The sequence below is a fragment of the Sinocyclocheilus grahami genome, unplaced genomic scaffold (genome assembly GCF_001515645.1).
Source record: "Sinocyclocheilus grahami isolate Dianchi unplaced genomic scaffold, SAMN03320097.WGS_v1.1 scaffold1290.1, whole genome shotgun sequence".
In the NCBI taxonomy this organism is placed as follows: domain Eukaryota; kingdom Metazoa; phylum Chordata; class Actinopteri; order Cypriniformes; family Cyprinidae; genus Sinocyclocheilus; species Sinocyclocheilus grahami.
In genome coordinates, this window is record NW_015506469.1 from 137,657 (window position 1) to 149,042 (window position 11,386).

Here is an 11,386-nt window from a genome sequence, read left to right on the forward strand (position 1 = left end):
CGGCATCAAGTCTTTTGGGGTATGGGGTAAGCTTTATACCCATGGAATTCTTTCTTTCTTACTTTCTAAACAAGTGTATATAACTTGGTTAGGGTTTGCAGCTGATTTTAAAGCTTACCAATTTTTAAATGATTTGGCTATCTACAGTCTGACATATAAATACACAAAGAAGATTGGCCTCTCCGTAGTAATCGTGGCCCCTCTTGTGCCCCACCGTAGAAAAAATCCTAGAATCACCTCTTTATTTGTTGTTAGTAAAAGTTAACAAATTAAACCTTATCGCTTTGATGACATCTTCAACTTAGACATCATCTGTCTGTTGAAATATCATTAAATGACAAAATGAAAAAAAAAAATCCACATGATATGACAAGAACAACCCATGCGCTGCTGTTCCTGAGCCAGTTTAAAGCCTGCTCACAACAAATCTGATGCATCTAAGCAACATTAGAGTACAGTATACAGTAAAATAGATGCGAGTACATCCCTGTGCAATATGACTTAAATGTCAAATTATTAAAAAATATATCACCTTCTACGATGAACAGTAGAGTAAGTGCTGTTTGTTAAAATTAAAAATCTAATAGCTCAAGTTTACTAAATTAAAAATGCAGGCCCCAGAGCAAACTCAACGGAACAAAAGTCAGTACACCTTTTATTACTGATATTCAAATATCTCAATTCTAAACACAGACTCAATCCTCCTTGATATGAAGAATACCAGTTTTGCACACATTTCTGGATTGCTGGATTGATTGATTGATTTTTCAGCAGCTGATTGCTGGAGGGGTTTATTGCTATATATGATGTTGTTGTTGTATTGGACTTAAGTCAGGTGACATACTTGGCCAGGTCAGTTTTTGTCTTTTTCTTTAGAAACTTTTGGAAACAAGAAAGAAACTATTTAAGTGTGATTTAGATCATTATCAGTCATTTTGTCGTCCAGTATTTTGGTAAATGCACCATGAATGTATAGATTGTAAAAGTAGCACACTGTCTGTAGCATCATTTTAGAAGTATAGACTCTATAGCTCTGATTATGGTACTGTGGCTTATTCTACACCATCTGATTACTGCTGAAACTATGTTCAGTATGTTTGTTTTTGATTTTTCATAAAAGGAAATATTCTGCTTGTCAACTTCAATTATTGAGAGTTAACACTATTTTGAATAATTTGACATTTTTTTGCTATATTGCCCAGGAGTGTACTCACTTCTGTTGTATACTCTAAGTCACTTGTTGCCACCTGCTGGTAAAGCAGTGTAACCTGCAGACGGTCAGATAAATCAAATAAATTATTTTAAATGCATCTTTTCAGTGTCACTGAGGTAAATCCACATCCCCACCAACAAGCATTTTACACACAGTAGCTTTATTTTACATAAAAGTAATAATAATAATAACAATAATAATAGAAAAAAAGTAATTTTATGAATTATACAAGGCTTATTAACTGTATGTAAACTATAAACAGAAAATCATCTTACATCTTAAAAAATAAGCTTTTCATTTAGTTTTGCCGAACTTCTGGTTTAAGCCCCACCCATATTAATTTCTTTCTGAATAGAGACACCAAAACAGACAGATGTTCATTTATTACCAGATACATTTCTAATGCTTTTTTTAGGTAGTTCATTCAGTTTTTACAAAAATGTTCAATATTCATGTATATGGGTATATATTGGGCTAGGATATAATATTGTTTGGTCAGAATAGGTCAACCCTACGTGTATGTGCATAAGGGTTAATGTATGGGTGACTCTGCACAACTTGCAGCCTACTAAGCACACCAGACCTCAGCAGAGAGAGAAAGACAAAAGGAGACCATTCTATGCAGGAGTACTGACCAGTTCCTGTTTGGATATATGTGGCAGCATTCTCTGCAACATATCAATGTAAAGTGAGCGCTGGTTCCGCAGACTTGAGGAATACTGACTCATTATGTGCTGGAAACACTCATGATCTGCTGCATTCCAGCCACAATTCCTGAGACAAACGGACAAAGTATACAAATTACACTTCACAGATAATACTTCCAGGATTATACAGGTCCAGCCTGCTTCTGCCTCGGAGTTAAAAAAAATAAAAAATGTTCTGCAAAAACGTTGTGATCAAGTTTAACATCATTCCTAACACTGGCCTGCAATACATGGCCCCTCATGGATTTGTTTAAAATACAACTTTCTAACTGTACATAGTTTTGGAACAAGTCATGGCCACTGTAGGTGATAAAGAGTTAATAATAATAATAAGTATGTTACCTGTCCAGGCCTTGCAGTCTGGTCTCCACTATCGCTAATCTGAGTTTATATTTCTCAGTGAGAGAATGAAAGCTGTAGATAAGATCTGATCTGAGTTCAGGATATGGGCAGTCTGCAATAAAGATCTCATCTGGAACCTTCTCCAAATATGCTACCTGGTCTTCCATTGCAGCAGACAGTAGGTTCTCCTACAGGACAAATACAGTTTTATCTTCAAACATGGTTGACAAAATGTTTTACTACAAATTAATGACAATTATAGTACAAACACATTGTTGTACACATTTACACACCAAATCTCACTGATTAATGTTTGACGCAGTGAAATTAAAACAGAAGTTTTGTGGCTAGTTGTCCATGTCTTTTTGAGATATCACTTTTTAAAATGTTCTTTAAAATGAAAATGTCCCTCCCCAGAACTTCTGTCACCTGACTAGAAATGGCAGGTAGTCAACTGTGATTCATTCATCACGGTCATGTAACTAAAGGTTAATGGCATTAATTAAAAAAATATATCAGAAGGCCTTTAAATGATATTTTACCTAATAAATGTATTTCAAATAGAATGATACTTATGAAAGCCTGTGGCCCATTAAAATCAACATTTTAAAAGCCACATAGCATATGACAACAAATATGGGAGGCTGCTCAAAAATACTGAAAGGATAGTTCACCCAAAAATTGTTTCATCATGTACTTGTTGCGAATCATCATCAGAGTCGGGATCCATTTGCAGCGTTTTTATTGTGTAAACAGACAAGACAGGGTCAATCACCAGTAGATACAATAGCGAGGGCTAGGCTGAGACAGAACGTGAGATGGGCAGGAGGTCGAGGCACGCGGCAGACAGACACAGTAGAAGAACAATCCAAGTCAGGGCAGGCAGAGACAGATCAGAGCACGATAAACAGTCCAAGGTCAAACGAATAGGCAAGATACAGGGTAAATGCTCAGAAGTGACAGCCGGGGCAAATCAAGACTTCGCAGTGAGTAGCTGTGAGTGTTTGGCTTATATGTGTGTGTGCGTGATTCAATGCAGGTGTGTGCGTGCAATCAGTCCCAGGTATGAGGCATGATGGGAACTGGAGTCCGAATGGATGAAGTCAATATTCAGGAGAGAGTTCCCTCTGGTGGTGAGGAGGAGGCGGTACGGAAGCCTCCTCTACTCACCCCCAAGTCATGAATTTCTTTCTTTGCTTGAACACAAAATAATATATATTTTAAGGTGAGTAAATAAGGACACAATTTTCAGTTTTGGGTGAACTATCCCTTAAGACTGACCTATAAAATTACAGGTTACCAACATTTTAATGTGAAGTGCAAAAAAATATAGGCCTATAGTACAAGTGTAATTTTAAGTGACCTTGAGTTCAGTAACACAGATGTCCTGCTGTAGAGACACACATTCACACTGCAGTCTGTCTATGACTTCCTCCTGCTGCTGTTTGACAGACAGAACCTAAAACACAAAGAAATGGGGTTAATCAAAGTTAGAAAAATCCCTGTATATTTTGTATGAAATGTATACAAACATAATTAGTTTCTGCCACAAAACAGGAGAGGAGACTTCACGAGTGCAGTGCAACAGGCTTTATTGACAGAAATTAGCAAAACAGGCTGGAGCAGGTGAGTTGGTAGATGGTAGTGGTGCGTTGTAACTTAGCTAGTGAAACAGGCTTGAAATGGAGTCCTTGCTGAACTGATGATAAGTAGATGATCCGAATCAGGACAGATGATAAAGGACTGAAGATGATTGCAGGTAAAGGATAGCGAGCTGAACAAAGGGAGTTGGGCAGTAACACACCTAGGTGGTTGTTAGAGACCAGATGCTGAGTGTTGGTGAAGTGCTGGTTTATGTGTGGCCATAATGTGATGCAACAGGTGTACCGTGTTATAATTCAGGCGATTGAGATTGTGTGGGAGGATTTATGGGCTCTGTTGCTGAAGGTGCAGTTCGGGAAGTCGGGTGGCTCCCAAAGACTGAGATGGGCAATGACGGGGTGGCCTCAACCTCTGGATGCAGGACGGATAGGGTAGTTGGAATGGAACTCAAAATTATTGATAAAAATTAGAGAACACATACAGATATCTCCAAGTTAATGGCGTTAATCTGGGACCTGTTGCTAATTTCCTTAATTATATGACTACCCCTGTTTAGCTGACAGCATTCCTCCAAATTTCATTGAGATTGCAAGATGCTGGGCCGCTCTAAGGTGACTGAAAGCCTGGGACAGGAGGTTGTCCAGATGAAGGCTAAAGGGATGACCCTTTCAGCCATTGGAAGAGAAGTTGGTTGTTCCAAATCTGTGATTTTTCAAATATTGCAGCTTTACAATGACACTAGTTCAAGTCCCCCCAAAAAGGCTGGTCTTCCACATAAGACAAATGCATGAGAGGACAGGATAATGTGGAGATTCTCAATGGGGAATCGGTTCAACACTACAGCTGGAATTGCTTGCCAGTTTAGTGCTGAACAGGGTAAGGATCTGTCTCGGCACATCTAAGAGAAGTCAAACTGAAAGCACACTCTGCAGTGACCAAGCCTCTCATCAGCAGAAAGACTCATATATATATAGCTATATGCTATAGCTAATATTCCCAATAGGGTCTGGCTGCAGACATGCACTTGCACTCTCAGACACCTGTGCTTCTGCTAGTGATGTCACTTGCATTTTATCTATTTTTTATTTTATTTATTTTTTATTGAATCTCTCAACATTTTACACAAGTATCCAGGTAGTGAAGACTTGAAAAAAGAAACAAAATTACAATGTCACTTTCAATCGCCACCTGCACTCTCCGCTAACCGCGATGTCACTTGAAAGCGACACAAATCATGCATGTTGCCAATGGAGACAACACGCTGTGGTGGTTTAACGATTAAAAATAAATTAGTACCATAGCGTACAGGGTCCTGCAAGTCATCTGTAGGAGAAAAAGTCAAGACCCATTTTCCTCCCATAAAACCATAAACACTTAATATGGCTTAATGTATCAAGATATTAAGTGCCATTAAAAGATCTGTCATGGTTATATTCTGTTTACATAGACTTTGGGTTTGTTTTAATTTCCTGTTCTCCAGTGTAGTTTTGTTCCTTGACCTAGTTTTCCTTAGTTCCCTTGATTGGTTTATTCTGTTCACCTGTGTCCTGTTAATTTAGTCATTTAGTTTCTCTCTTGTCTGTGTATTTAAGTTCCCTCCTGAGTTCCTTTGGTTGTCGGTTGTTAATGTTGTTGAATATTTAGTTGCTGATTATGTTACCCTGTGTGTTAGACCTTTGCCCTGTGAATTACCATTATATGGATTATTCTTGAATCTTCGTCTTCATGATCTTCCTAGCAGCAGCGTGACAGAACAACTGACCAAACAGATAATGGAGTGGGCAGCGAAGTTCACTGCCATGGCTCAGGAGAGTCATGATTTTTTTTTTCATTCACTCCTTTTTCAGGAGGGGCTTAACAACTGCAGTTTTCAGGGAGTTTGGAAAAGTCCCAGAAAGAAGTGAGGTGTTTACCACTATGAGATCTGCTTTTAAACAGTTAAACACACTTTTGAAGAAAGATGTGGGAAGTGTGTCATGGTAACAGGTTTACGATTTAAGGTGTTGTACTATTTCATCCTAAATTTTGCTATCAATTTCTTCAAAAACAGACATCGTAACTTCTTTTTGAGATTGTGGTCGAATCTGTCTGACCTCTGCATAACTTGAAGATGTGCCTTTCTGATATTACTGATCTTCTCAGAAAAGGAGGACGCAAACTCATTGACTGGGAAACTGACTTGGGGGGGTTTGTTAGTCTCTCAACAGTAGCAAAAAGAGTGTGAGTGTTTTTAAATGACTGTTTATAAGGTTTGAGAAAAAGGTCTGTCTAGCTGTGCCTAGTTCCACATTGATGAAGGCTGTCTTTATTGATGCTATAATGAATTTCATGTTTCGTCTTCCGCCACATCCACTCAGCTTTTCTGCTTTGTCTTTTCATACTATGTACTGCTGTTGAGTTTCTCCAAGGCGCTTTTTTGTCTGCCAGTTTTCTTCCTGACTTTCACAGGCGCAATATCATCAATAACATTCTTAACTTCTGAGTTAAAGGAATCAAGCAGAAGATTGACAGAGTCTGCAGATATGCTTAGTGTTAAAGATATAGCCTTCAGAAATAGCACACTAGTGTACTCATTTATGCATCTCTTTCCGACAGACACAGATCTAGATTCAGCCGTAGCAGAGTTCAATATATCAAAGAAAATACAGAAGTGGTCAGATAGTGCTACGTCCTTAATAACAATAGATGGAATGTTTAGACCCTCACTGATGAGTAAATCTAGAGTGTGTCCACGATTGTGTGTGGGTTCATGCACATGCTGAATCAGGTCAAAATTGTTTACAACATTTATAATTTCTTTTGTAGTATTGATTTCTGCATTATCTACTGTATATGAATATTAAAATCCACAGCAATAGCAAAACAGTCAAACTGTGAGGATATCATTGATAACAGTTCAGTAAACTCCTCAACAAAGGCTGGAGAGTATCGTGGAGCCCGTAAATAATGATAAATAGAATGCGTGGAGCAACTTTCAGCACAATACCTATATATTCAAAAGACAAAAATGACCAAATGGCAACAGAGCAGCTACACCTCCACCTCTACAAACAGCTCTGCATACACTCATAAAAGTAAAGTTAGGGGGGGCTGTTTCATTTAGGACCGTTGCACTGCAGCTGTCTTCTAGCCATGTTTTGTCTAGAAACATAAACTCCAGTTCTGTCAGGACCACTATCATTCAAAGATGATTGACAATTAGCATACAGTTTGGACTGGCGGTATGGTTCTGTTCTGGGCAAGAACTCCCTGCGCATCCATTCAGCCTAGCATGGATGAGAGCAGGGAGAGCAGCAATAACCCCCCCAGGTTAAACAGAACAGAACCAACATAAATATATTGCAGATATTTTTAAAGTTCAATAATTTTATGTATACATTTTAGAATTAGTCTGATTCAAAGAGAATCAGAAGGCTGAATCCCGACTGACAGAGGAGGAGTTGGGGATGGAGGAGGGTAATTAGCTATTGAGCAATGCGAAAACTGCTGATAATACTGAGGGACCTTATATATGAATGCTTAGACAGGTGTCGTATTACCATAGGTAGATGGGGATCAGCTGAGAGTCAGCTGATGCGAGCTTGACTAAGAGAACTAACGCTACGCTTGATTTCTGTCAGAACCACTATCGTCAAAGATGATTGACAATTAGCATACAGTTTGGATTGGCGGTATGGTTTTGTTCTGGGCAAGAACTCCCTGCGCATCCATGCAGCCTTGCATGGATGAGAGCAGGGAGAGCAGCAATAACCCCCCAAAACAAAACCATATGCTGATATCCCCCAACACAAACTGATAGCAAAATCTCAAAGCCTTAAGCAACAAGCATGTTGCCCTTAACCAATGACCAATCAAATATGTTGCCAAAACCCACATAACCTGTAGCAACAATTCTGTTGCCTTTAACAGATGACCTAATGAATATGATGCCAATACTTTAAAAGCTTAAGCAACATGTTCTCAATAATACCAGATAGACTTAAGAAAAACATGTTCCAATTAGACTACAGCTTCAAACTGTGAGGATATCATTGATAACAGTTCAGTAAACTCCTCAACAAAGGCTGGAGAGTATCGTGGAGCCCGTAAATAATGATAAATAGAATGCGTGGAGCAACTTTCAGCACAATACCTATATATTCAAAAGACAAAAATGACCAAATGGCAACAGAGCAGCTACACCTCCACCTCTACAAACAGCTCTGCATACACTCATAAAAGTAAAGTTAGGGGGGGCTGTTTCATTTAGGACCGTTGCACTGCAGCTGTCTTCTAGCCATGTTTTGTCTAGAAACATAAACTCCAGTTCTGTCAGGACCACTATCATTCAAAGATGATTGACAATTAGCATACAGTTTGGACTGGCGGTATGGTTCTGTTCTGGGCAAGAACTCCCTGCGCATCCATTCAGCCTAGCATGGATGAGAGCAGGGAGAGCAGCAATAACCCCCCCAGGTTAAACAGAACAGAACCAACATAAATATATTGCAGATATTTTTAAAGTTCAATAATTTTATGTATACATTTTAGAATTAGTCTGATTCAAAGAGAATCAGAAGGCTGAATCCCGACTGACAGAGGAGGAGTTGGGGATGGAGGAGGGTAATTAGCTATTGAGCAATGCGAAAACTGCTGATAATACTGAGGGACCTTATATATGAATGCTTAGACAGGTGTCGTATTACCATAGGTAGATGGGGATCAGCTGAGAGTCAGCTGATGCGAGCTTGACTAAGAGAACTAACGCTACGCTTGATTTCTGTCAGAACCACTATCGTCAAAGATGATTGACAATTAGCATACAGTTTGGATTGGCGGTATGGTTTTGTTCTGGGCAAGAACTCCCTGCGCATCCATGCAGCCTTGCATGGATGAGAGCAGGGAGAGCAGCAATAACCCCCCAAAACAAAACCATATGCTGATATCCCCCAACACAAACTGATAGCAAAATCTCAAAGCCTTAAGCAACAAGCATGTTGCCCTTAACCAATGACCAATCAAATATGTTGCCAAAACCCACATAACCTGTAGCAACAATTCTGTTGCCTTTAACAGATGACCTAATGAATATGATGCCAATACTTTAAAAGCTTAAGCAACATGTTCTCAATAATACCAGATAGACTTAAGAAAAACATGTTCCAATTAGACTACAGCTTTCAGAACAAGCATGTTTTGAATAACGACCAGATTGCTCTGGAACAGCATGTTCCCAACAATACAACTATAACTTAAGAACAAGCATGTTTCCAATACGACTAGACCGAACAAGTGTGTCTGATGCGGGAACAGAATCAATGCTGAACTGACGGCTGCATCCAAACTGGAAAATGCTGCCTTTGGAGGACACATTTCAAGGTAGGAAGGCATCGAGACACGTCGAATCCAAAGTTAGCTTAATTTCCTGCCTCCTTAGATACCTCATCTGGTCGATATTTAAAGGCAGAATAGATGTATCCTTTGCTGCCTTGATACCCACAATCCTGTGTGTTCTAGCCCATGATGGATGATCAAATAAATCATTGAATATTTGCTTAGTTATCACCAAAGCTCGTTCTATTTTGTTGTAGATCATTGAACCGTTAAGCTGCCTCAGAAGCATGTCCGATATCAGTTTTATGAGTTACCTTCATGAACAAACGCTGCCTGCGAAGTCATTAGCTGATAGGCGGCGAGGCAGCATGTCAGCAGCCTAGGTTTCGGATGCAGACGACTTCAACTGAACAATGACTGTTTACTATTTTCTCTTGGAGCTGTGCCACAGCAGAAATTATTCCATTTGCACCATGGTCGTTATTTCCTGCTGCTTAAATCTGTGCTATAAAAATAAAGTCGACTTGACTAGGTTAAAGGGGACATAACACACACAGTTTCGGCCAATCTCATGTTAATCTTGAGTACCTATAGTGTAGTATTGCATCATTCACATCTCTGAAGAGTCTTCAGTTTTATCAGATTTATAAAGAAAGATACAGCTTACGATTCTCTCTGAAACAGCCGAGCAACTGGAGGCGAGCCGTGGGCGGAGCTGAAGAGTCGCGAGCACTTACGGGCCGATTGGCAACAAAATATAGACATTGATGCAGTTTTTACAGCAGTTCCTAGTCATGACCGGGATATTTTATCGCTGGGACTGCTCCGTTTTTCAGTATCAAACAATGTGCAAATCCAGTGTCAGAATGTACCTTGTTATAAAACATCTGTCACCGAAATGACGGGAACAAACAAACACGCTTGAGAAACTCCATTGCTGCCTTGGAAAAACAAATTACATCCACTGTTCACATAACACTGAATAAGGTTATCTTTTCCTCACATCCAAAATACACTCTTTAGAGACATTAGGCTTGTTCAATTTCATGCAGCGCCGCAAAGATTTATTCACGTTATTCTCACTCATGTGCTGTGCTGCTGATTAACATGATATAATTTCAGTTCTGTTGCCTTTATATAAAATAAATATGATGAACAAGACACTCAAAGTGCTTGCTATTTAATACGAAAGGCGTATTTATCATTCATTTGTACTTTAAACAAACATGTATTTTAGATTTTTATAGAAATATGACAACAATCACATATCTCACACAGAGATCGCACTGTCATAGTGTTTGGGAACATTCATGCATAATTTAAATACTTAAATCACATGAAACCAGATAAAGAAATAAATTTTTTAGAAGAGAACACAGCATCACGTTGTCTGAACCAATGAGCATTAAGCTGCGTCGTCAGTCAGTTGTTTCCCATCATGCTTTTGATCAGCACAGTCGGTGGAGAGCAACTGCGCTCAACTGCACAATCCGACACAGCCGCCTCGCCATCGCAAGAGTTTTTTTTGCACACCTCAGCATGACCTCCGAGCAAGGCAAGCGTAACACACTTTATTCTCGTTGGTTAGATTCTGTGATGACAAGAACGACGTGTGTTGCGTGCTTATTATAACAATTAAATTCCAATGATGCTCACAAATCTGTTTTTATAACAGTAAAAGCATTTTTAGTGTAGTCACACTGTTATCTTGCGTCACGTTTTAAAAAACACTGATAAAAGCATATGCACCCCCACTTTATTGGTATTTAAATAGCATATGCTAATGTTGAACTTATTCATGAACAGATGGCACTGTATTAAGCAGTATTTAAAAGTGTTTCTGTTGCTTTATGAAAACGTTTCTGAAATGTCTGTGTATTTGACAAATACTGCATTTCATTCACTTCATCTGTGATAGAGTATGCAAACACTGCGAAAGCGTCATTACCAGGAGCAATCGGCTACTCTCTCCAGCCGGAGGCAGGCTAGTGTAGTTCCTCTCGAACATCCTAGTCTTCTCGAGCAAGTAACTGCAGTGCTGCCGATGACTTCCGTAACCATGGAAGAAACACGTTAAACGGCGCGCTCTTGCTCTCGCTTGGGTCGATGAGTGCCCAAGAATCCAACTCTCAGTGTAAATAACTTATAATGCATGAAATGACATTAGACCCCCCCCCCCCCCCCCCCCCCCCCCACCCCGACTCGACCC

At 39.4% G+C, this 11,386-nt stretch overlaps 1 protein-coding gene across 1 annotated transcript in view; it reads right to left on the bottom strand.

Moving 5' to 3' along the window:
- The window catches only part of LOC107568894 (coiled-coil domain-containing protein 148-like), a 72,204-nt gene that overhangs the window by 27,303 nt on the left and 33,515 nt on the right, over positions 1–11,386 (bottom strand). Inside the window, exons 7-9 of the mRNA XM_016254887.1 lie at positions 3,626–3,721; positions 2,263–2,450; positions 1,849–1,987 (exon numbers count right to left, since the gene is read on the bottom strand). Of these exons, the coding sequence (XP_016110373.1) occupies positions 1,849–1,987; positions 2,263–2,450; positions 3,626–3,721 (423 nt within the window). The remainder of the gene's footprint in view (positions 1–1,848; positions 1,988–2,262; positions 2,451–3,625; positions 3,722–11,386) is intronic.